The following is a 26,281-nucleotide window of genomic DNA, read 5'->3' on the forward strand; positions in this document are numbered from 1 at the left end:
TGTGTGTGTGTGTGTGTGTGTGTGTGTGTGTGTGTGTGTGTGTGTGTGTGTGTGTGTATTTACGAACTGTTTCCGACATCTTGCATAATTATTCGAAATATAATGCATCATATCTCTATATCAAACAAAATATATTTTCAAAATATTATGAGTCTAGGTCTCTAATTTAAATCGTTAATATTAAATATTTAAGTCTCTAATATAGACTATAGCACCTCTATTGAAAGACAATAGAAAAGCTAGTAAAAAGTTAATACACATAATGGAAGGGTGTGTGCATGTGTGTGTATATACACTGCAAAGATGTTAGCATTTATATCCGCGAGATCTAATTGAAAATACCAAATTCATTTGGCACAATGTTAACAGGTCGATCCATGCAAGGAAGAAGATCGCGAAAATCCTCCTATTCTAAGCCGAATTACTCAGAGAGATATAAAGATAACGACCTCGATAACAATTATTTGTCGTGACTTCTCACTGAAGGTGACGCTAAATAAGGCAAATAGAAATGTCGGTTCCCATACACGAGGAAACGTTGCAAAAATGTCAAGTTGTAATCTTTACTCGGATGTTAATGTCTTCATGCGCGTAGATAGGAATTCCTAGTATCGTTAGATACGTTTATCAATTCGACAGCACTAAATGCGACTTAGCTCCTGAAGTATCATCTGACGTGTAAAGTGAAGTAACGATCACCACGTCGCTATCTATGAGCGATTCACGAGCAATTAATCAGAATGGACTAATCGAGGATAAATTTGCCAGGCAACTCCGGATTCTCTATCACACCCTTGAAGTACTTGAGCTCAAGAAAGTCCCTGATATTATTCGGACACGGTACTTGTCTACCGGCGAACTCAATGCTCGACATTGGGTGGAGAAACTGCTCCGGGAAGTCGCCGTTTCTCAGGAACCACGCGTCCTTCGTCATAGATCCGTTGTGCGCGTAGAACGGCAGCAAATTCACGTGCAGACGGTTCACCTTGGAGTACTGCACCTTGAAGAACTCGCCCTCTGTCGCCTTCTCCCAGACGAAGCCGTCGTCGTCAACCACCGGTTTGTTTTTGGCTCTGACCAACCACGGCGACCTCGCCAGGTCATCTCGATTCAGTCCGATTTGTACCTCATGATCCCAAGGTAGAATGTCGCCGCTCGTCATCGCGCCTAACAGCGACTGACCCTCCAACCAAAAGCGAATGCCCACTTCCTCAAGCTTGTCAATCACGTGGTGGGTCACCCTTCTTAATCCGGCTAAGCAACAAGGCGGCGTGTAACGACCCTGGTAGAGATACGACGGTACGCCGTTTATCACAGAGCCGAAACACCTCGCGGTTTCCCGCGAACAGCCGTACGACTCCACGGAACCGGAAGCTCTCGTGATCTTCTTTATCCCCAATTTCTCGAACATCAGCCGTTCTCGCGTGCGATGCAACTGCTGCACCTTGAACTGCGCCTGCTGGTTTCTGTACAATGGTTTCCCCTCGTTAAATTGATAACCCTTCAATATATGTATCTGAAAATACGATAAACATCATGAGTACTCGCTTGGCTGGTGACTCTAAGGTAATTGCAAATATTAATATAAAAATGCATAAGAGAAAAGTATGCAACCTGTATACTTTTAAAATATTAGAAAACATTATGTGAAGAAGAGAGAGAGAGAGAGAGAGAGAGAGAGAGAGAGAGAGAGAGAGAGAGAAATACTTACCATCCAAATAAAAAAGGTCTTCAAACACAAAGTAATCACTGGCTAATAATCACTGACATGTAACACAAAATTTTCACAAAATAATCACGACTATATATAAAAGAACAAAGTTTAAAGGCATTTGCAGTCATTGCAAAACTGTGTCAATGCTACATAAGAAAAATGAATTAATTTTATCACCATAAATGCAAAAATTATTACAAAGTAATCACTAGTTAATAATCATTGACACGAAACACAAAATATTCACAAAATCAGGATTGTGTGCAAAAGAACAGGTTAGAAAATATTTGGTTAATAATTAGTCATTGCAAAACCATGTCAATGCTACATAAGAAAAATAAGCAATTGCATTTTACTGCCACAAATGCAAGAATAAGAGACAATAAATCAATGAAAATAACAAACCTTTGCACCTACAGCTGTTGTTTGGATGTACAGTGCATCTGTGAAGGGTAGCAAGAAAGGATCTGAGAGTTTCCTCAAGATCTTAGTATCGATTATAGTCACATGTTTGCCCATCACACTATCACATTCTGTTCCTGAAACTCGTGTCACTTTCAAAGTCCACTCTTTCACCCTCAGATCTAACTTAAGACAATGCAAAGTAATCTTTCCCACTGGCACAATAATTATTCCTAACTTTGGCACCTGCGAGATGGTTTCCTGCAAAGAGAGCAACATTACTCAGCAAATAATATAGGGTCACATTTTCCTTTATGCAGAGTTGAGTTAACCAGTTAAAAAGTTAACAACCTTTAATTTGTTAACTTTTAATTAACTTTTTTAATTTTAACTTTATTTTAACTTTGATATAAATTAAAATAATATTTATCAGAGAATACTAAAACCACTGCAGGCTGCCAACAATGTAGAGTAAGAAAAATAAAAAATAATGCCAGCAGAATTTCTTTCATCTCTCTGAGCACCAATTCTTTTCTTGTATAAAATCCTGAGTAAAGTTTCCTAGTAAAAGACTACTTTTTATCACCTAAATTTAATCTATAATTAAGGAATTAATTATGCAAAAAACACATTGATTTGCACAATCAACTTTTAATTTTATCTTAACTTCATTTTAACTTAACTCTTAATGTGTTTTTTGTTTATATAGCTTCTATCTTAACAAAATAAATTTTATAAACCATTTTTTAAACTCAACTTGGTTAAAAAGAGGTTAACTTACTCAATCTTGCTTTTACATTGTATAAAAAATGGCTTTACCTGAATGGTCTGCTTAGTCGACAGTCTCGTTGCATCAGGCAAGAACATGACAAATTTAGTGCGTATATAGTACAGTGGATTCCTCTCCTCGAAGGACTTGTTAAATTCAGGTCTCAAGCTGATCAATCTGACATTCCTCATGCTTTCATTGGCAAAGTCCAGCTCCAAAGGTGGATAGGGCAGCTCGTCGCAGACTATGAGGATCGGTATCGCCGGGAAGGAGTTCAGTACGGACTCCACCACGGACGCGACGTCGTTCTCGAAGCTTTCGAACTGCCTGATGACGATGGTGACCAGCCGGGCCAGGTGGTGGTGCAACTTCTGCGGCGGCTCGCTCGTGGTGACGCTCGGCGTCAGCAGACGCAGAGTATTTTGCGCCGTGAACAATCGCCATATCTTGTGCCAGACGATAATGTTTCCCAACAGCGCGAGCACCAGGACCGCCCTAACGAACCTGACGCGCATTGTTACGGCACTCGATGCAAACGCATTTTATGTCAACGGTGCGCGAACGTCTACACTGTCCCGATGTCGAACTCAGCTGAGCGTTTGACAGTTCGTGAAATTTCTGTCATATCAAGATCGTGAATATCAGATGTACGCACACAACGGTCGCTTCGCTCAATTTAGCAAAATCTCGCGCAATTACCAGCTCAAGCGGCACCGGTACGTGAATCTGTTTCCCTTGAGATGTAGGCGACCGCCTACGAAGCGTTGGAAGCAGCTTTTGAGGTTAAGTATGTCGGTGCTCTTTGTTAATCAAATCTGATCAACGATTTCGTCGTGTCGCCGTAACTTCGACGTACTGGTTATGATATATAATGACATGTGCATCAGCTACGACGGAACGACACGACAGGTCTCATTCTTTCGAACAGACGGACTTTTAATTTCAACGTGCACAGCAGAGGAGAGGGTATTGCGCATACCCACGAAGCTAGGTTAAGTCATTCGCAGATTACGTCCTCGTGTTAAAAGTGCGAGTTGACGTAACGGCGGGAATCTACCGCGGTTAGTAAGGCAATTGACCTCGTTCTGAAAATTAACACAATTGCTAAACGAGTCCGTCCTTGACTTCCCTCCCCTGCGCATCTTGTCGTCGGCATTTGAATAAATTTGTATCTAGCGATTTTACATGTCAAGTTCAACAGTTGGCAGCAGTTTCAAAAAAGAACTTATCGTGGTATCCATGAAGTAAAAGATAAGGAAACCGAACTTGATAGGGCGCGAATAGAGAAAGTGGTCCTGATTCGTGTCCCCAAATTGAGAAGAAATCCGTTGAAAAGAATAACTTCTTATAACAATAAATTAGAGCGAGATAAGATATACTTGTCTCACAAGAGCTGCATTGAATTGGTGCAGTAAGAGTGAGACAAGTATATCTTATCTCGCTTTACAAATGGCGCCCAACCATAAGAAGTCATGGCTCCTGCACACAGAACGCGGTAATGCTTCCCGCGCGGCAGAAATCCGTGCGACAGCCAATCAATATGTTGTTTTTCCGTAAGAGCTAGAAGGTTGTTACGGAATACAGCATATTGATTGGCTGTCGTGCGAACTTCCGCCGCGCGGCAAGCATTACCGCGTCCTGTGTGCAGGAGCCATCAGGCTTCTTTCTGGTAGTACTAATAATTGTAGTAATAATTGGTCTGTTCTTTTTACACTGCTGAATTGTTGCAATAAATTAAAGTAATAGCGTGTTCGACTGACCCTGGATTAATTGCTCCGAGAGCGATTAATGACGTCATAAGTCTTTACTAGCCAATCATAAAGCTTATAAGTACTTATTCGATCAATAAACGTAGGCTGAATAATCCAGAGTGGGTTAACCCAGAGTCTGTCGAACATGCTATACGACAAATATATTTTTTCTTACTTTAATGGCTCCTGCACACAGGACGCGGTAATGCTTGCCGCGTGGTGGAGTTCGCGCGACAGCCAATTAATATACTGCTTTCCGTAATAACCTTCTAGCTCTCACGGAAAAACAACTTGATTGGCTGTCGCGCGGTCTTCCGCCGCGCGGCCTGTGTGTAAGAGCCATAATTTATTGCACCATGAGATCAGTAGTGCAGCTAAAAGGAACAGGCCAATTATATAATTATCCTTATTTGGATTCCATTTCAATCCTTTCGAACGCAACTTTATCACTAGATACCCCGAAACAAATTCCCTTGCGATAATTTGCTTCTCGAGATCACCAGCCGGGCGCGCGCGACTGACAGATCTGATCTAGTTATTTCGCATAAAACTGCAATTCCGGGCGTGCGCCTTCTCTTCCGTGTTACTTGTCGACGAAGCAGCGCGCGCTAAACGGACCCGAAAAGAACGCGAGAACGGTCCCTTCGAGGATGCCGCTACACCGGTACACACATGCTATCCTGTGCAGGATCCCGTTGTCGTTACGCACGCGGGGTGAAGTAACCTTGGACGAAGCTAGGACGCAGCACCTGGCCTTGGCACAGCTCTTGCGCGAGCTCGACATTGACGTCGTTGAGATGCCGCCGGACGAGAATTCGCCGCTCTGCGTCTTCGTCGAGGACGTCGCCGTCGTCTGCAACGGCATCGCTCTGATTGCACGGCCGAACGAGCCGTCACGTCTTAAGGAGGTATGTCCAAAACTATAGAGCCAATAACTGACAGCAATCATAATCGAATGGTAACGACCACAACTATATTCTAGATGTCACAATAAAATTCAATCATGACATCTTTCTTCCAGCTTGACACCATAAGAACTGTCTTGAAAAAAGAACTAGAAATACCACTCATCGAAATAAGCGACAAGAATGCTCGCCTAGATGGTGGAGATGTCCTTTTCACTGGTAAGTTTCACTGTGTTCCTGCTAAATATATTTTATATATTTAGTATTTTCTAGTTTAGTCCCAATATATAAGTTTTTACTAAAATATATGACACCTTTTTTTTTTAAGTATATAAGGATAATACTCTTTTTGTAACTATTGAAAGCTTCTTAGAATTTTGCTTCCTTAAACTGTCATAAATAACTTGTTACAGGTAGAGAATTCTTTGTTGGACTATCTCACTTTACCAACGAGGCAGGAGCACGAGCAGTCGCTGCAGCATTTCCAGAATACCCTTGTGTACCTATCAAGGTTTGTAATTATGTGGATCTCACAAATTGATGCATTCATATCATCTGATATCTGGGAACTACTGATATTCTGTTCTAGATGTCAAACAATCACAAATATCTCGTAATTTACTAAAAAATCATATATACCGCATGTGTATCAATGTCTCATTAGATTGTCTTGAACAATTGATGTTAGAGTCATAACGACACTTACTTGATGTGCCACTTTATGCATAAAGATAACAACTTTAGATGTATGTCAAAATTGAGACAAAAGATGTTTCATCTCTAAATATTCCATACCTTACATGTTTCATTCGATATCATTCTTACAAAGCAGCAAATCTTCACATTGGATATTAACTCTGTAATGTAATTCATGTGTCCATTTCTAAAAACATTTTACATCTTACATTATATGTATACAGCATGTTTTATTTATTAGTGGGACCCATTTCGTGTGTTTATTCACAGCACATTGTATGTTTATAGAACATATAAATAATGTACGCCTTGGATTTGCTTCAAACCTCAATAGAGAGACTTATCATGCTCACTCACCTTACTTTTCTAATGTTCGTTTAAGGTGGGTGATGGTGGCGAAGAGGTGATAGTGGAGAGTCTTACCTCAGCCCCTCTTCAGGTTTGGGTGCATTAAACTGACCCTCTTAATATTTCATTGATTAAAGAAAGAAAGAAAAAGAGACAAAATAACTTACACAAGTTACATAGAGGCTCAAACTTGCACGATTTTTAAGAATATTCTGTTCATATGTGATAATATGTATTTCGAAATTTTATAAAACGCTTTTTGGAATCAAGACAAGTTACACAAGTTCTAGCTCAGCACTACCGTGCACTCTATGACAATACTTACTCCACAGCAAACTTATTCACTCACCTTAGCATGCACACGGTTTTACTTACTTTTAAATAAAAGGGCGTTCCTTATTTTATTCTAATCATTGCTATACAAACATTATGTAATTAAATATGAGTTGTATATATATATGTGTGTGTATAAGTGTATGCACCCTTTAGATTACACATTTGCACTTGTCTGTACATTACACAAATCAGTATGCACGTTTTGCTGACATATTAAAAACCATCATGAACACTACAATAATGTATTAATGAGAAGATAATATTAGTTTAAATATTTTACATGTACATAGAGACTATTTAGTCAATATAAAAATAGATCTGTATGTATTTGAAAACAAGAGCTATTCAATTCCAAAAATAATTCCCTCGTTTTTTATGGGATCAACTAAATATGATATGAATTTCTATCTTTACAACTTTTAAGCAATATGACAATGCTTCAGAATATAATGTACAAAATATGATGGCAAAATGACTACGCATTGTTTATTCAGTGCATTGCAATACTTGTTTAACGATTATATTCTCGTACATAATTTTTTAGATAATAACTCAGATATTTTTCTGTCTAGGTGGCCGAATCTAAACGCTTGAAAGCGCTGGTTACAATGGCCGGGCCGGATGTTATATGCGTAGGAGCTGGAAAAGAATCTCAGGAAGTTCTCAAGGTCAGTTTTTATTTATTAATACTATTCATATAACAAGATCATTTTCAATCCCGTTTTGCAGATAATAGTCTTTTTAAGAAATAAACCACTCAGTATCAAGATACTCTTATTTTCTCTGTTACGGGATGTAGAGGATCGAACGAGAAGCGACGTACAGTTATCAAACGTTAACTGTGCCTGAGGATGTAGCTGCAAACGTGCTCTACGTGAACGGCACGCTCATTCATCGATCGGAAAACGAAATCCCACAGTCGAGTAAGGTGTTCGCCGAGAAGGTGGAGTTCCCGACCAGATCGCTGCGTATGTCCGAATTGGCGAAAGTCAGCTCAGGTTTGTCCTCATGTTGCTTATTGGTGCGTAGACCGCGGCATATTCGCAGCATTTAAGCGATGACAGGGAAGCGAGATCTATACTTCGCGATTAATTACGTTACTCGCGAAGACGAGATGTAAAATCGAGCTCTCTTTTTTTTTCGTTTTATACAAAACACATGACGATGTGGTATTAACGTATAATATATTCCGACAATTTGACAAATATTTCCTTAAGTGATTATTTCAAAGAGTTTCCATATTAATATTGAGTTTCTATATTAATATTTTGAAAGAAAAAGATACAGTATTTGTGAAGAGATTAATATATAATATATTACACATATATAATCTTTTTATATATGTTTAGATTAAGAGTAATATATATTTTCAGATTTTTTATATCAGATTTATTTATATCTATGCTTTTGCAAGGACGAGCTCTATGCTTGCCATTTATTTAAATTTCTCGTTCTTTTGTACACATAATTTTTATTTTCGACGGCAGCTGTGGATCTGTTTAAAAATTTATGTACCGGAATTTTCTCGTATTTTATTTTCCTATTTTATGCAGCTATACTCCTTTCTGCGATATTTCAAAAAATATACTATAACGATAAGACTACATTTACAGCCCGTAATCTCCTCGACGTGATTGAACTTTACGATTAGGGCACATACCATGATATGGCACAAATTCAATTTTATATATAAATAAAAAAAAATATATATATACATATATTTAAGGGGTTGGAATATTGATCTATTAATAATGCAGAACTGAATCAAAATTAACTTGTAATTCAAACTATATAATTAAGAGGATTATATAGTTATATAAACAATACATTAATCAAGAACGCACTGGTAGCATTGATAGATTGTTTGTAACTTGCGAAACTTCCACATAATTAGAGGAAGACATATGTGATTATAGACTATCAGTATTCCGACTCCTGCAATGCATCTACTGCAACTAGTCTGAAACGTGTTCACGAAACATTCAAATAAATATCTATCACCTAATAATGTATCGCAACGTTACTCGTATGTAAGAGCACTGATAGTTGTTATTGTGGTGTCACACGTTATAACGAAGTTACGCAATTAAAAGTTTAAACAGAAATCGACGCGAAATTTCTGTATGATAAAATTTAATACACGTACGAGACGCTGTGTAACACGCTTGGGCTGTTCTTGGATCACGATACGTGTGCGACCAAGTGTATCGTAGTAATTAAAAAAAAATATATATATATATATATAGTATATAGAATTACACACGAGAGATCTATCTTATCTCTCTGTCTTGCTCTGTATTAACGCTAAAAAGCGTTGCTATGACGATTTAGTATTTTATACAACAATAACAACGTATCAATCTCGTAACCATAATGCTCTCTGTAGTGCTGTTACAACTTCTGTACGTGTTCGATCTGCATTTTAAACGTCAGCGTTTAGTTTTTATACTATTTTTCACGACGAAACGTAACGACGGATAAAACCGCTTTTGTAACAAACATTGTATTAAGATTATAAGATTAATGAGAAATAGACGAATCTTTTAATTCCGTTAGTTATAGCGCAGTATTTATAGGATACACATAGGTTCTTTATATTCGACGATCGTCGAATTTATATAAGTTCACATAGAAATATTAAATTTTTTAATAAAAGATATGTGACCTTCTTAAGTGTATCGACTCGTGAGAAGGTATCGATCTTCTAAAGTTTATAATAAAATTGTTCCTCCTAGAAATTTTTTCAAACGTTTTTACGCATAAAATATGACGATTTAAGGTAAGACACGAACGAGGGAAAATATTGTTGCATGACGAACGAATAAAATTAATGCTACAGATTGCAATTGTCACATTTAGAGCTCTTTTTCTCTCTTATCATTATTTATTTTAAGTATTTATACACATTATAGTTTATCTTTTTACGCCGTAGAGATTCACATTAAAGTTCCTTTAAAATTATATAATATCCTACTTCTTAAATGTTAAAAAATAATGTTGCTATAATGTCCGAATATTTTTCAGAGATATGAAAATTACTTATTATAGGCACACATTCCTTAACAGCGATTCATTTACAATCTAAGCATTTACTCATGCATAACGAAAAGTATGTTCATCAATAACATTAAGGCTGCTGGCCCCTCGCATTGTTTATCTCTTTTTAGTGACATTAGAAACGAAAAAATACGAAACATGCAAAAAATTCTTGCAAAATATGTTAAAATAAATAAATAAATATATATATATATATATATATATATATATATATATATATATCCTTATATCCTTATATCCATTAATATATCCATAACTCTTGCAATCGATCAAACAAATTTGTAAGATATTTCGCGCACTCCCCTTTTGCTGTAACAATCAATAATTTATCGTAAATTAACGTGACATACAAATCATCTTCTTAACCTATTTCTTCGCCTATTTCTATTCAGGTTAATCTATAGTAAATTATTGATTGTTAGAGCAAAAGGGGAGCGCACGGAATATCCTACAAGTTTGTTTAATCGTGATTGTGCAAGTGTTATTTTATGGATGTATATTTTTATTTTAACGTATGTTGCAAGAATTTTTTGCTTCTGGCGTCATTAAAAAGAGACAATTAAAGATATGTTACCGAATCTTTCGTTCTGCAATAGTCGAGTCAGTTTTCCGCGTATACAAGTGATTAAGTCTTACTTTTTGAACAATCGATTGTAATACTGCGGCACTGTTGTCGTAGCTAACTATGAGCCAGTGTCTATGTATCCTTGTGTGTGTATGTTTTTTTTAATTTCAATCCACTTCTCACATCATTATGAATAAAACGTTAAAACTGACGTGTGGTTACCCCGCACCAATAGGAATGGCGGCATATCGCGTGTCAGCGTCTCTAACCATGCCATGTAAAGGGGCGCTGATACTGCACCTTTCCGTGGCATCGGTAGTGTCCTATTAACATTAATAACATTAATTACGAACAATACCCGCGTGCAATAATAAGGCGATGTAGACGCGTATACTCACATAACAACTAAGTTGGCCTCCATAGAATTCTCCAGCAACAGCTCTCGTAGACGAAGATGTCTGTTGGTTTTCTCCTTCATCGCCATGAGTTCCGAATCTTTAATAATGTCTGCAATAAAAAGATTGCAATATTAGCACACGATACACGCATAGATAAATATTTCATCGCCAACTACATCATCATATAAAAAAACAAATCCGTTGAGAAAAGAATTCATACCGTCCTCAGAATTATTCGGATCGGCTGATTGTTGGAAGTCAGCTATTAGCGAGTCAAAGAAGGTTTTTGTGCTGGGTTGCGCCGGCTTGGAGATATCCGGTATCACCTTCAGAGCGGAATAGTCTATTCGAAATTTCGATAGGAGACTCGCCATACTGTGGGAATTCAGGCAGACGTTAATTACCGTGGACAATATTGCGCTATTGGATACGGCGAGACAACGTACCTCCTCTGCTCGTATTCTAACTCAGAATTCTTATTGGCAAGAGCGAAGACCCTTAGTTTGCTGTTGGACCAATTGCGCCTCGTGCTGATGATGTAAGGCAACAAGAGGGTCAAGCCGCCGTCATCATACAGCCACCATACGTCGATAGTACCTTTCTTGTGTTTCCGTTGGAACTTCGTAACCACGTTAATTATGTCTTTCGCGATCGGCACTATGTACGGTCGAGGTTCGCGTTGCTCCTCGGACGACGCATTGGGATACTCATTGATCGTCTTCGAACGCCTTGGCGCGGGACTGCCAGGTATCGATATGTCCGAAGTACTACTAGCTGCAAAGATTACCATTTATTAGATATGATTACTTTTCTTGATTACTTCTAAGAAAAGAGGTGAGAAGAACAAGGAGGAGTGAAACTGTTTCTCTTTTTTTATGAACCTTGGCTAAGCTGAGAAAAGCTCTGATTTCCCGGTATTGATGTGGGCGCAAGTTTCTTCGGGTCTTCCGCGTCTCCAATAGCGATGCTGCAATCTAAGCCATCTTGGATCCGCAGAAGTGCTACTGCTATGTGCATATCCAAAGCTTTGCTGCAAGACGAAGAGAAAAATTGATGAAAACTGTAATCTTCTCCGCGGAACTACAAACTACTATTTCTCTCGACAAATTCACTAAAGTACGGTATAAACCGCACGGAAGGGATAACTTACTGCATGACGTTGAAGTACATATTCAGATTCTCGCGGGGACAGGAAGCCCAATTTTGCTTGTAGCCCATCAGCAGGATGTTTGGTCTCATTTTGCCCAACCCGGCGGCCTGTAAGAGAGAAGTAGCACCGTCTTGGAAACTCGCGCCGTCCACCAGCGAGTAGAACGCCTTGACCTTGTTTGCTCTGAACCAGGAGTTGCAGTTCGCCACCATGCTGCTGCGCGTCTTGTACGAAATAGGTGTCTAAAATATGCGGTGCAAAGACTCGAATATACACGCCGAACATAAAGCTGAAAAAACTCGTGCTAGTAAGAAGCGAGATGACGATACCTCGATAATGTGACCGCAAATAAATAAGCTCTGATGCTTAGTAATGTGATGAGCGAAATCGACGAGCGACGACCTCGCGTTGGGCGCGCCAGTAAGCACTAGGAGTTGTGGCCTGTAATTCTTCACGTGCTCCTCCACTCGGTCCAGTTGCTGCACGGCGGTCAACGCATTGTTGTATGTCTGGGCTTGCGTGGTCGAACCCCAATTGACATCTGTAAGAGATATTTTGACAAAAGAGTAGAGTGAATTCGGTTCTCGAGTATAGTGCATAAAGACGAATATTCTTATTATTGAAATTACCGGGCTTCCTGTATTGAACTATTAGGTACAGTGCTAAAACTACGCATAACGTTATCAAAGCCGTCCACCATGAGATCAGAAACATCACAGAAACACAGAGGATAGCACCAGCGAGACTGAGCCACATGTTGTAATACTGAAACAATATGTAACGATACAGTAACGATGACAATTGCTACAAAATGGACAACGCGGGAACACAACGACGCGACAGTGACGCGGGTGTGGTGTACCTTGAAAGTCGGTCGCCATCCGATCGGCTTAGCTAAAGAAGCGTGGAAGGTACTGAAATTGATGAGAGTGTACGCAGCCAAGAAGAAGTTGGAGATGAGAGGCGCGATCGCGTCCAATTCACCTGAGAAAAGAAGTCGATGCATGAAGGAATTTAATATCTCTGAAAGAGACTAATTTCTCTCGGTTTTTCGGTGAAGCTCGTTTGTCACTTACCGATTAGAATGAAGCCAACGGCAATAACGAAAGTGAGGAAATAACCGCGAATTGGCTCCTTATCTTTCTCGCCGCTAAACCACGTGATTCCCGGATACAGCTTATCCAGACACAGCGCTTGAAACACCTTCGGAGCTGAGACCAACGATGCTAAGGCACTTGAGAGCGTTGCAGCGAAGCAACCGGCATAGATGAATGGACCGAAGCCGGAAACCAATTGGATTACCTACAATACAAATGATAACATCACTAATCTATTCCAATGTTCACGTTCAATACTGTTTCCTGGTTAGTTATAATTCTTAACTCTTTGCGCGCGCTCGAATAGAGCCGCGCTATACGAAGTTTTCTCGGGAAATGCCACGACATCGTTTTCAAACTAGCAATAGATGGTTTAAATTTTTATTTAAAAGCTGCAAAGCGCCGTTGCAACATTTTGTTTTTACGAGTTTTATGAGAAATTTTAATGGGATTTTTTTAATGAAACCATTATTATCAATTAAGTATTGTTAACATCAATCTCTTTAGTGATGATTTCAAATGACAGTGATTTTCCCTTCAAGTATTTTTTAAGTATATCTAAATTTATTTTCTCTTTATTGCTATTTTCCATGAAAATTTTTGGAAAACACGTTATAAAATGTATCTAATTTGTATTTACTATGAGTTAAAAAAGATAGTTGAAATAAGTCAAAAGGAATTTAATATTTTAGCGAAACTTTTCCGGACATGTACCACTTAAGGGGCTAATAATATTATAGTGATCTTCAAGTATAGATCAATTGATAGTTAACCTTTTATAATCCGATTAGCTACTATAATGGCATGACAGCGATTTTATGAAATAAAACTACAATTTTTATTATTATCATTATCCACCTTTTCCACACGAATTAGTAAAACAGAAATTTAAAAATATAAAAACTTCAAAATTTTTTTAAATAAAAAATTCAAAAAGTGAAATAAATAGATATACAAATATATTTATGCAAATACAAATATATATAAATTTTACTTTAACATTTTACTAATAATAGACTTTCATGTTTATGCAAATAATAATGGACATTTTGTTTTATATTTTGACTTTTTTATTATCATATATAGTTGTGCATAATTTTTTGCCAAAAATAAATCAATTTATATTCTTCCAGAACTTTTCTAATATAAAAAAATGGTTTCTGTATGATTGAAAAAAGCCAATTTACATCACTAAAATGATACAGTTGGATTTTTCTTACTAATCTACTCTTTGATACATACGAAAAGGTTTTGATTTACAAACTACAAAAATCGCTCAAAACTGGGCGATCGCCTGGACTATAAGGGTTAACTATTTGACTGATATCTCAATTAATAGTTGTGCAAATACCTCAGCGCTATTTTGGCTACCGTACTGACATCCTGCAGTACAGTTGAAATCCGTTCCGTATATGCTCCAGGAAGTGCGGTTGATACTCTCGTCAGCGAGAACCGTACTATTTTCGATCACAGTATCGTTGACTATGCCGCGCATAAGAGAACTGTTATACACCGTCCACAAATCATTAACGTCACCAGTTGCGTCTCGCATTATGGTACCGCCGACCATAAGCGCCATTATCAGATACGACAGTGACGTCAAGAGAATCGCCAGCAGCGTGCCCTTCGGTATCGCCGTTTGCGGATCCTACCGAACCCAAAACAAACTTCAGAAGCGGAAGCACTCGCTTCGCAATTCCCGCAGATGTCTGCGTGTTACATGGCAACAATGATAATGATCATTGATCAAGAGATACCAAGCATAAGTTTCGTTATCAGACATCAGACGGGAAAATTTATCACATTGTGAGGAGTTTCAATCGAGCATGCAAAGTGGATGAATAATCAGACAGGCGGTAATTACGCTACGTGAAAGACGCGATAACGATATTTAAATCTAAGTATCTCCTACAAACAAAAGGATTAAATTACCTTCAAGTCACCGGATATATTCGCACCTGCCAGGATACCTGTTGCCGCCGGGAAGAAAATGGCCAAGACTGAAAAAAAATTATGTTCCACGCCGTCTTTGTATCTGTAGTCCGAATAGAAATTCTCCTTAAACAGTTGACCTGCAAGTGGCAAGACGACGTAATTAATACAATTAAATATCTCGCATTTACTGTAACAACTGCAGAAGTTGATACGCGACGCATCCGAATATCGGAGATCTTACCGTTGTATCCGATGAAACCTTTAGCTCTCTCCTCTACGCTTTTGGGACCTATGAAAGTGCCGATCATGAAGTCGCCAATAGCTACGAGGAGGATCATCAGCAAACCTACTTGAGCCTTCGCCTCCCATTCCAGGCCCACTATCACGATTAATAGAAGCACGACAATTGTTATGCAACCTGCAAAAGTTCAATGCAACAATACGTTATTCGTATCGCCTTCGCAAATTCTGAAACAGAAATTACAAGCTCCATAATTGCTTAATTTGGCTTCCAGTTTAGTGTCGTGCCTTTCATAAATTTGTTCACGAAACATCAGAAATCTATAAAGAACGGCACTTGGAAGACAAATCAAGCATTTCTCTAAATCGCGGAAGCTCCTGTTTCCTCACCGCAGTCATTTTGATTCATGATGTCAAAAGCGAGAAAATATACGCTAAAAATTCTTGCAAAGTATGTTGAAATTAAATAATATAAGAAACAGAAAAATAAAAAACTCTGATATTTAATCACAAATGGAAAACAAATTATGATTTCACAAACGTTGTCGTACAATTAACTAAAAAAATAATCAATTTAAGTTTTATCAGATAAATTAATTTATATTATAAAGAGATAATTGCATTTATTTAAAGAAAACCAATTTGAATTTGGATAAATAAATTATTTTTAGTTAATTGTACTACATGATCGTGCTCAGACCCTTTTGCTCTTTATTTGTGATAAAATGATATGTTCACAAAATGACACTTGCAATCGAGCAAATTTGTAAAATAATCCGAATACTTTCCTCTTATTCTAACAATCAATAAATAATCGTAACATTAACGTGATAAAATCCTAAAAAATATAGGTTTGAGGGATAAGTTATATATCACGCTAATTTTACGGTAATTTAGTACTGTTAGAGCAAAAGGAAAGGACTATCTTACAAATGTGCCCGATCGATTGTCATTTCATGAATATATCTTTTTATTTCAACATATTCTGCAAGAATTTTTAACGTGTATCTTTTTGCTTCTAACATCATCAATCAAGAGTTACATGACGAGGAAGTCATAATTACAACATTTTAATTCAACAAATTATAACACTTCTACTGTTGTAAATAAATCCACCTGCAATATTAGAAGAAACTTGAGAAGTAAAATTCTAAACTCAATATGACACAAACCTATGATTCTAATGTCGGAAGTGTGACAGTCGACTATGCAGAGGCCGTAAGACTTGAGACAGTCCACCATGCTCTCGCAAAAACCCACCACATACATAGAGCAAGCGACGGCGTTCGCCAAGGAAAAGATGAGACCTATGGAGCCGCCGAACTCGGGCCCCAATGATCTGGAAATCATGTAATATGTTCCACCTGTGAAAAGAAAGAAATAAGACGATATAATCTACCACACTGGCCGCCGTCGCGTCAACGCGACAATTCGTCGGGACGATTTATGTTATGTGTGAACAATTGTTTCACTCATGAAAATATTAATTAGCCCGATACGCGCGTCATATTGTCGGACGCGCGGAGAAATTGATAAGGAGAGGCGAATAACTTTCACCTTTCTTCTTGTGGAAATTTACCTCGGATATAATACGGTGCGCAATATGTTCTTTTCATTGTTTATACATTACATATTTCAATACTTCGTACCTCCTTTGATGAGACCGTTCGTGCTGATAGCCGACATCGACAAGGACGTGATCGTCGTGACTACTGTCGTTGTGAGGATCAATAAAATACCTTGGCCTGCAAATATCGACGTTAGGAGTCTCAAGAATTTAATTAAGCCGAGAAACGAGATGACTCAACGAGACGCGGCACTTACCGACTCCGGTTTGCGCTACGACCCAGGACAGCCGCAAGAAGAGCATCACACCCCAGATGTTGAGGAGACATCGCATCAGCACTCCTTGGATCCATCCGAATTTCACGCCAGCTGACGTGGGTTTCACATGCGGGATGGTCAAGGTATGCGAGCCTGAGCCCTAGGGACAAATCGTTCGTCAGATAAACTCACTAATCGATAAGCGATTTCACTCATTGTAAACGAAACGTGCATCACAGCTTCCCCCTCCCTCAAACTGAGAAAAAGAAACACTTGAAAATTTATTTGTGGAATAATATAAAGTTTATTCACAGGAGAAAGCTTTAATAAAGATCAACTTTCTATATTCCACAATGTAAATTTTTAAATATTTTTTCTCAGTGCACAAAAGAAATACTATTCGCAAGCAAGAAGAGGGAAGAAGACAGAAAAGTAAAGAGATATTAGTATCATTTTATTATTGTTGTTGCTGTTAACTTTATTAGGTATAAAAAACAATTACCACGATAGATTACAAATATAATTAAGATCGAAAATATGTCAAGAATTGGTGCACAAAAGTTGACAGCTATGATTAAGTCCTATCAAAAATATGCAATTTGGGAAATCAAGTACTATCAAGTACTTCTATTTGCAATCAAGTACTATTATTGTTAAAGAGGATCGCCAACATAGGCGAAATATTTCATTATTAAGCGTGTCTGACAAAATAGTCATTTTTAAATAAATAAACTTTGCCGTAAAATCGACTGTGGCTCTTATAAGCCAGGTGCATCAACAGTTGTATCGTCAACGAAGAAAGAGGAAGATCTACCGGATGTATCTGCAGGAAGTCTTGACTTCAGAGAACTTTCCCGAGGTGCTGCAACTCGCGCCATCGAGAGAGGTCGCAGCACGATCGCGAGACGTGACTGCTTTTCCATGCACATCGCGTATCACGTAATCGTCTGCATAAAGGATCCGAACGAGGCTTGCGCGTAATTATGCGAGAAATTATGCTAGCACGTCAGGATGATGTCTTCATTAATCCGATGGGTAATTGACGTGGCGAGAGGCTTCAAGGCCAGGACTCTAAACGAATGATTTTTTCCAGATGGGATGTCAGATTTATTAGACGAGTCTTTCACTCGACGAAAGAGAGGAAGAGCAGCATGATGCTGCTTTCACGGTGTTTTCATGGGTGCAAGTCAGTCGATGATCATCGAGAGGAACCGCACTTGTAAGCGAACAAGCTGACCCTCTTGAACGCCTCTAAATCGGAATTTAGAGGCGATTATCGAAGGAGGCATTGAAGGTGATTCTGGTCTGCAGGAAGGGTCGCCAATCGGCCAATGAAGACTAACGATTTACGTAACTGACGTCTCGCAAGCTCATACGCCGCGCGCTGCTCGATGTTGAGGAACTCTCCGCGAATAATTGCACGTGCGAGAAACGACCTCGCGAACACGCGAGGTCGCTCACTCGGAAGCTGGAAGCGCGCTTGCGACATTGCTTCTAAAAAGAACATGACTTTTCCGTTCGAGAGGTGTTGACATTATCGATTATTGACGAATTAGCTTCGCGGAAACGTTTGTGGAAGCCTTAGAGGAAAACCTTAGAAGATAAATAATACTGCAAAAAAAGTCTGCAAAAAAAGATTTAGCGTCACATGAATGGCATTAAGTAATCTATATATGATATTTATGAGTTAAATGAAAAGAGATTTTTTCTATTATTTACGTGACTTTTCATACACAAAAAATATATACTACATTCAGGTAAATGTTAACTTGTTTCAAGTATTTCTCACAAGAGTTTATACATTTGCAAATCTATCATAAGCCTATAATAAATGTCAAATTTATTCAAAATACAATTTCATTCCTAACAAGTTTAGCATTTTAGTCAAAAATACTAAAAAAAAAACGGTTTGTTTTTACTATATAGAAGTCAAACTTTTCGTTAAAGATAAAGTTTCATATTGTTCTTGAAAACAGAATAAGTTTCTCTTTTGATCATATGATAATGATCTTTTCTAAAATTTTGATCACATGATAATGAGCTTTTCTAAAATTTGTGATGAATATATTTTAAGACTATTATCAAGAAAATATTCCTTGTTGAAGATAACTATTACCCAAAAGAAGGAAAATAAACTGAGTAATCGGTTTTTTAAACAATAGAATGATATTTTCCTATGTATGCAATCTGTGTGTGGTATGATACAATTTTTAAATTTCTAAAAAATTTATTTGTTTTATATACACAAACATGGCTTGCCCGATTTAAAGGCCATCTACAATAGGATTGGCAAGTCGTAAACGGTAAGCAAATTCAATTATTACAGGAATAATCGACTGTGGTTGGTCAATTTGCTTACTACTTAGATCTTACTGCCTACTGCCAATCCCATTAGATGGACCTTTAAAATGCAGAAGTTAGTAATTTCTTATTATATTTAACTTATGTGTCTTCTTTAAAAATAAAAATGTCGTATTAGTTTTTAATATATCTTGTGTTTAATTGGAGAAAATCGCGTAAAAGATGAAATCATTGATCTTAATGAATTTTTATAGACAAATATATTGCTTGAATGGAGAGATCTTTTATGGGAAATCCTTAATATTGATAGTACTTTAAGACTTTAAGGCTGGCTATTCACTGCGAAGCTCTTGATTAATGACGTTAAATATACGAGGAAATGCATGTTCAAAATTCCAACAAAGTACATCGAAATAAAAAAAATATATATAAATAAACAATAATACTTGCAAACGATTAAGCACACCTCTAAGATATTCCGAGCACTTTCCTTTCCTTGTGTTCTAACAATCAATAAATAATCATAAAATTAACATGTCTTCCTTCTTAACTTCTTAACTTCTTAATTTACTCATTAACTTACATTTCCTCATTGTTTTCTTTCCTCATGTTAATTTTATGATTAAAGTGAATACGTTTCCGAAGAATCAATTTTGCATAATACAATCCATATCGATCGGATGACTAATTAATAACAAGAATCAAGCGCAATCAATTGCCTCCAATTGGACTTTGATTGGGTCGTTTGGAAGGCGTTTCGACGTTTATTCTGGCTCTTGGCATTCGCGTCCACCTTTATGAGCCATCTTCTCAGACGAGCGATTATCTCATCCCATTATTTCCCGTTACTTCCGCCAATATCTCGTCTCGGACTCCGGATTGCGCACGAGGCCACGCGGTTCAAAGCTGGAAATGCACTCGCGAGACACATCTCATTTGAAAAGCACGTATACGAAAAAATCATAGTTCGCGTAACTGGAACCGAGACGGAAACTCATTGACAAGAAACGATATCTCTGTTACCGCGATCGAAAACATTCGGCTGAATTAACTCTCTTTCGATTCCACTTTTTTTCTCTGAAAAATTTTGAATATATACAACAATGTACAAAAATTTTGAATATGTACGTAAGGAAGTAACAACACTTAAAAACATAGTCTTGTAGTCACGCAGTGAAAATTATTTAGATAAGAGAAGTTAGCCGACATAAGGACAAGGAGACCAAAGATAAATAATTGGCAAACATCGCGATATTGCACACGTTTTCTATTTAACCGATACAAAAGACAGAGACAAAATTCCTATCTGAACTGTTTGTGAAATTAGACAAGAAAGTCTATCTGTTCCCATCTAGATTAATGCTACTCACACTTCTTATAAAAATTGACTGTGATAGACAAAAAGACTTGTCTCGTGACGAGACGAACAAATGTATAATCCTCAAACACCTAAATTCGCTTGCAAATATTGCTAGAATGCTGATGTAAATTCTACGTATCACAAGCAATTTTCTAACAGATACAAAAGTAGTGATAGATTTTAACTGTGACACGTAGGTCCGTATTAATAGTCGTTACTTGAAACTCGCCTCAGGTGAGACACGCAGATTTTAATTTAGAATTAGACGTGAGTTTTTAGCTGAATCACGATTGCGAATGTAATGTCATTATATAATTCATATAAAAAACTCTTACCTAACTCTAAATTCAAATCTGAGTATCCCACGTAAGACAAGTTTCAAGTAACTGTTATTAATACGGGAGTTAGAATTCTATTTGTATCAGCAAAACTTTTTTTTAATGCAAGTGAAGAGTTACGTACTTATAAGTAGACATCACACACACACATTGTACACACAGAAAAATATCGTTCTACTGCTAAGAAAAGCGATTATTTAATTTATTTTCCTTCATTGAAGTAATGGTTACCTTCAACAAAGAATATTTTTTTGATCACAGTCAAAATATACTTATTATAGTTTATCATAATTAAAATATACTCACAAATTTTAAAAAAGTTTATTATTATGTTAGCAAATTGATTTTTTGTCTTGATTTAATATTCTTGAATTAAATAAACTTACTAGGATTCAGACTGTCTTTTAAATAAATTTAATGCTTATGATGAACTCTTATATGATAGACTTATGAATATATAAACTTACGGGATATTTGAAACAAATAACGTTTACTTGAATATAATATGTATTGTCCTGTGTATGTGCACACAGAAAAATATGCTACTGCTAAAAAAGCGATCACTCTGTTTACTTTTCTTTTTTTAAGTAATAGTTATCTGCAAGAAAGAACATTTTCTTGATCATTGTATTAAAATATATTCATCACAAATTTTAGGAAAGCTCATTTTTTATCATGTACACGAAAAAAGAATATATTTTCTTAACAAGAATATATTGTTATAACTTTGTCAATGAAAAAGTTGATTCGACTCTAAGCAAATTAAATTTGTGTTTTAATGTAACATTCTTGATTGCAATGCTTAAACTTGCTCAAAATGTATTTCGAACAAATTTGAGGTTTATAATAAATTTATAATAGATTTGCGGTTATATAAACTCGTGAAATAATATTTGAAATAATTTATTCGAATGCAACATGTAGTTTTTGTGCGTGTACACACGAGGAGTATAAGTGGGTTACGATAGTGTGCGACACTGAGGAGCAGAATAAAGACTCTCTTGATAGAGGTGAGTCTTCCTTCACGCATTCTCTCATGTGTATCTCATGCACGCACGACACGGTCGAATGATCTACGCGACACGCTTAACCGTGTCGTCGTCTGCCTCGTGGTGTATATGGAGCACGCGTTTTGCCGGGCCCATTGATACTGTCGGATGTGTATCGGGATGTGAGTGTCAACTCGCGATTGAAATCAATCGCGAAATCAATCAGTTTATAGAATTATGTTGCCGAAATGTTAATTACTCCCTTGTATTGGTATTTATTTGATAAGATTTTAAGATTCGTCCGAATCTAAGATTAATCCTAATAATTTACAGTACAAATAGCGGATAAATGTGACGCTTCAAATTCGGTTTGTCCAAGTATTTAGATATTCTAAGATCTTTGGAACAAAGCCATATATTGCATAAATCGAATTATACCTATTTCGAAAAATTTCTTAAGGGGACTGGAGGGTCAGATTGCCTGAAAATCATGCTTGTTTTTTCACAATTTTTTATGACGAACTAAATAAACATGCGAAAATGTTATTTTGACGTGTATTTATACAATATATAAAGAAAAGAAAAATATAATTTTGATGATCAAATACTCAATATAAATGCATGGTACAAAATTGCAGTTAAAATCAGGGTTGAGTAGTAACTAGTTAAAAAAGTTAAAAGTTAAAAAGTTAAATAGCTTTAACTTAACTTAGTTTACACTTTTAACTTTTAACTTAGTTTATACTTTTAACTTTTAACTTAGTTTATACTTTTAACTTTTAACTTAGTTACATTTTATCGGTAACTATTAACTTTTAATTCGATTATCTTGAAGTTAACCATGTCATAAAGGTGTGAACTACTATAATAGAAATTGAGTAAAAGTTAACAAAATTGCAAATATCTTAATGGAATATTATTAAATTTTCAGTTCTTTTATATTAAAAAAATTAATATTTCAAAATTAAATATTTTCACGAGTTTGTCAGTAGTTCACCCGATAACGATAAGCTTACGGAATTTTTCTATCTAAAATTCAGCTTAATTGAACCACCGAGAGTCAAGATATTACTGCAAAATAACGACCTTGAAAAGAAAAACGAAATATATTTTAACTGTATGTACCATATATATATATATTTGATCATCAAAATTATATTTTTCTTGTCTTTATATGTTGTATAAATACACGCCAAAATAACACTTTCGCATATTCATTCAGTTTGTCATAAAAAATTGTGAAAAAACAAGCACAATTTTCAAGCAATCTGACCTTCCAGTCCCCTTAAGAATTCCGGTATCACGAAGTAATAAGATCAGATTAAGTTTGTGCGATCAACAATGTGCACGTTCGACTGTCATTCTAACGCACAACGCCTGTCATTTTAACGCAGAGACTTTAGAGGAAAAAGAAGCGGAAGAAGGCGGGAAAATTTCCATGCAGAAAATGACTCGTCACTGGTCTTTCTGAAATACATTATTGGCGACACCGTGACGTCACGATCACGTGTTGGAATTATAGTAGTCGTCGCACTTCTACTTTTTGCACATTCGCTGACATAATTATACACCGCACCCGGAAATCCTTTATAATGACGAATGTCACGGGATTCGATTAGGAGGCTGTCTTTCGCGGCATGTGCAAAGCCAACAATGTTGAACGCCGTTAAATGACTATATTGAAAATCAGACTCGCGTGTCAACAACGGTAAGCCGGTTATTTGCATAGAGACAAAGCTATTCTGCGGTCTTTGCCGGCTTTTATTGAACGACGGGACCGGCGCTCCGAGATAATGTACACTCGTTTGCAAAACGAGTTGTAAAACGGCTTAAACGCGTCTTTCCTGATAAAGAAGCGAATTAAATGATCACAAGTCAGTTTTCACGAATTTATATGCGGATCCCGCGTAGACTAAGAGAAAAAATACCTAAAAAATATTTATTCAGTGAGTATTAATAACATACTTAAATCTAAATCCTTTTATTTAAATAGGGTAAGTGATTGCTTTCATGAACAACTAAGAAAACATGCAGCACATGTTCTTATCTGAAAAATATTGTATATTGTATTCAAGCAAATGTTACTTGCTTCAAGTATTTCATAAACTTATATATACAAAATTACTATAAGTTCATTATAAGCGTCAAATTAATTTAAAATATATTCTGAACCTTAGCAAATTTAGCATTTCGATCAAGAATATTCAAACAAAAATTTGGTTTGCTTACTACAATGGGAGAAAAATATCTAAAAAATAGTAAATATTGATTTGGTGAATATTAATATCTATTTAAATCTAAATTCTGTTATTTAAATAGAAGAAACATTACTTTGTAAAACTAGAATTTTCTGGAGGTTTTAAGAAAATATGTATTTCCTTATTGGAAAAATAATTTTATATTAATATAAATATGTTATTAAACAGAAAGAAACAAAAAAAGGGGCAAAAAGAGGGGAGATAATGGAGGAGAGGAAGAGAAAGAGAGAGAGAGAGAGAGAGAGAGAGAGAGAGAGAGAGAGAGAGAAGAAAGAGAATATCTAAAAGAGTAAATATTTCCTATTCCTACATCTAAATATTTTCTATTATTTTTTTTCTATCAGTTTTTCCTACAAAATATATTTTTTCTCTCATATACATAGAGTCTCATGTACATAAAAACAGACCAAAACTTTTTCTTCAAAAAAATTTTATAATATTCTTGCGAATAAATTCTCCTTTTGAATATATGATTATGATAATGAACTTTGACAAAATTTGTGATGTGCATATTTTAAAATTATGAAAAAAATATTCTTTGTTGAAAATAACTTTTACGTAAAAGAACGAAGATAAACTGAGTAGTCGCTTTCTTTAGCAGCGGAATGATATGTTTCTGCGCATACGCGACAATGTGTTGTGACAGTGATTGAAATAAAAATAAGATATCCGACGTTACAAAGCAACAAGGACTCGGGGGAAAAACGTAAATATCTTTGTTATATTCCTATCTATCAGATATTGTTATATTTTGATATAAAACATTTATTGTATTATATTATTATAGATAGTAGAAAAAAATTTTCAGTTCATGAACGGATATTCGTGAAAACATTCGTATAAACAGCTACATTAAGATTCAGTTGAGGTAACCGAGAGCAATTGACTGAATAGGAAGCTCCTATGTTTTTACTTAGTTGCCAGATAACAAAAAATTTAGTTACACGAACCAAATTATTTTCCTTCTGTGTGTACATAATATTTTCATCTGTCGGACAAGAGTATGACAAAAAAACTAACAGTTACATTATGTACAGTTATTTGCAAAAACGATTTAGATACAAAAAGATTGAGACCTCGTCAAACTCGACAAGCTTAAAACTGACAAGCTTACGCTAGGCCTGCGCAGTAATTATATTGTTAACTATTATTGTATGTTATTACTTATTATTACTTATAATTATATAGTTATATTGTTACTAAGTCCGTCGCTAATGACTCAATTTTGTCATTTTGGTGAGCTCTCGACTTCATTACGTCTGAGATATTTTGCAGCTGGAGTCAATTTACAGTATAATTTAATACTTTAAACTTGTTAGATTTAACTTCATATTCCGTTCTAAAACAATGTGTTTGATTTGTTTGAGCCACTGCAAAATCCGTCCTAAGTATAGTGTCATTTCAGTTCTTGTAATGACGGATTACCGCGCAAATCCGTGACTCGTAAATGTCGTTGCCGCTTGATGCGCTCTTAATTTCATCGGGAAAATATTGTATCTAAACTGTTTCGCGACCGAGTGTACGCGCGATCCATCCTATGCCGCAAATCAAACTCGGAGTTCCGACAAGCGTGTTCAGCGTGGCGACGATACGAAATGCAAATCGCGAACTAAAATTATCGCTTATCGTTATTTGCACCCGAAGCCGAGCTCCATTCAGATTCAGTTTTAATTAACGTCAGATTCTTATCGCAAACGTCCTACGTCTCGCTTCTCCTGACAAAAATAAAAACGGAGACAAGAAAAACAAAAACGTATCTGAACAATTTCGCGTATCTTCGCGCGATCTCTCTCTCTCTCTCTCTCTCTCTCTCTCTCTCTCTCTCTCTCTCTCTCTCTCTCCCCCCCC

The 26,281-nt window shown here is 36.5% G+C and overlaps 3 protein-coding genes across 4 annotated transcripts in view; 1 reads left to right on the forward strand and 2 right to left on the reverse strand.

Annotated features, from left to right (window-relative positions):
* Positions 1-6: 6 nt before the first annotated feature.
* Positions 7-4,178, reverse strand: LOC116846368 (fukutin-related protein). The gene is made up of 3 exons (XM_032820095.1): positions 2,936-4,178; positions 2,120-2,377; positions 7-1,516 (listed from the first exon to the last, which is right to left on the reverse strand). Exons 1-3 carry the CDS (start codon positions 3,398-3,400, stop codon positions 746-748), a joined length of 1,494 nt encoding a protein of 497 aa, XP_032675986.1. The 5' UTR covers positions 3,401-4,178; the 3' UTR covers positions 7-745.
* Positions 4,179-5,121: 943 nt separating this feature from the next.
* On the forward strand, positions 5,122-9,658 carry LOC116846296 (N(G),N(G)-dimethylarginine dimethylaminohydrolase 1). 2 transcript variants are annotated; one of them, XM_032819951.1, is made up of 6 exons: positions 5,122-5,544; positions 5,658-5,760; positions 5,955-6,052; positions 6,620-6,676; positions 7,494-7,589; positions 7,721-9,658. In XM_032819951.1, the coding sequence occupies exons 1-6, from the start codon at positions 5,287-5,289 to the stop codon at positions 7,973-7,975; spliced, it is 867 nt and encodes a 288-aa protein (XP_032675842.1). In that variant the 5' UTR covers positions 5,122-5,286; the 3' UTR covers positions 7,976-9,658. The 2 variants fall into 2 exon arrangements, with proteins under 2 accessions (XP_032675842.1, XP_032675843.1); XM_032819952.1 differs by lacking the exon at positions 6,620-6,676 and having other exon boundaries at positions 5,130-5,544.
* Positions 9,659-9,785: 127 nt separating this feature from the next.
* Positions 9,786-26,281, reverse strand: part of LOC116846295 (bumetanide-sensitive sodium-(potassium)-chloride cotransporter) — a 39,480-nt gene continuing 22,984 nt past the window's right edge. The window contains exons 3-18 of the mRNA XM_032819950.1: positions 17,188-17,347; positions 17,013-17,108; positions 16,536-16,727; positions 15,365-15,541; positions 15,121-15,260; positions 14,540-14,836; positions 13,168-13,393; positions 12,954-13,075; positions 12,721-12,856; positions 12,421-12,632; positions 12,092-12,333; positions 11,823-11,971; positions 11,388-11,715; positions 11,162-11,316; positions 10,942-11,050; positions 9,786-10,866 (exon numbers count right to left, since the gene is read on the reverse strand). Coding sequence (XP_032675841.1) covers positions 10,731-10,866; positions 10,942-11,050; positions 11,162-11,316; positions 11,388-11,715; positions 11,823-11,971; positions 12,092-12,333; positions 12,421-12,632; positions 12,721-12,856; positions 12,954-13,075; positions 13,168-13,393; positions 14,540-14,836; positions 15,121-15,260; positions 15,365-15,541; positions 16,536-16,727; positions 17,013-17,108; positions 17,188-17,347 — 2,877 coding nt within the window. The 3' untranslated portion in view covers positions 9,786-10,730. The remainder of the gene's footprint in view (positions 10,867-10,941; positions 11,051-11,161; positions 11,317-11,387; positions 11,716-11,822; positions 11,972-12,091; positions 12,334-12,420; positions 12,633-12,720; positions 12,857-12,953; positions 13,076-13,167; positions 13,394-14,539; positions 14,837-15,120; positions 15,261-15,364; positions 15,542-16,535; positions 16,728-17,012; positions 17,109-17,187; positions 17,348-26,281) is intronic.

The sequence above is a fragment of the Odontomachus brunneus genome, unplaced genomic scaffold (assembly GCF_010583005.1).
Source record: "Odontomachus brunneus isolate Ranch 3 - 2012 unplaced genomic scaffold, Obru_v1 Obru_scaffold_063, whole genome shotgun sequence".
In the NCBI taxonomy this organism is placed as follows: domain Eukaryota; kingdom Metazoa; phylum Arthropoda; class Insecta; order Hymenoptera; family Formicidae; genus Odontomachus; species Odontomachus brunneus.

Bases quoted from the DNA above. Each gene is read 5' to 3' on its own strand.
- LOC116846368 (XM_032820095.1), bottom strand. From the start codon at position 3,400: ATGCGCGTCAGGTTCGTTAGGGCGGTCCTGGTGCTCGCGCTGTTGGGA. The intron at 2,378-2,935 runs GTAAAGCCATTT...CTCTCTTTGCAG, and splicing joins CGACTAAGCAGACCATTCAG to GAAACCATCTCGCAGGTGCC. The intron at 1,517-2,119 runs GTTTGTTATTTT...TCGTATTTTCAG, and splicing joins CAACAGCTGTAGGTGCAAAG to ATACATATATTGAAGGGTTA.
- LOC116846296 (XM_032819951.1), top strand. From the start codon at position 5,287: ATGCCGCTACACCGGTACACACATGCTATCCTGTGCAGGATCCCGTTG. The intron at 6,677-7,493 runs GTTTGGGTGCAT...TTTTCTGTCTAG, and splicing joins TTACCTCAGCCCCTCTTCAG to GTGGCCGAATCTAAACGCTT. The intron at 7,590-7,720 runs GTCAGTTTTTAT...TACGGGATGTAG, and splicing joins AATCTCAGGAAGTTCTCAAG to AGGATCGAACGAGAAGCGAC.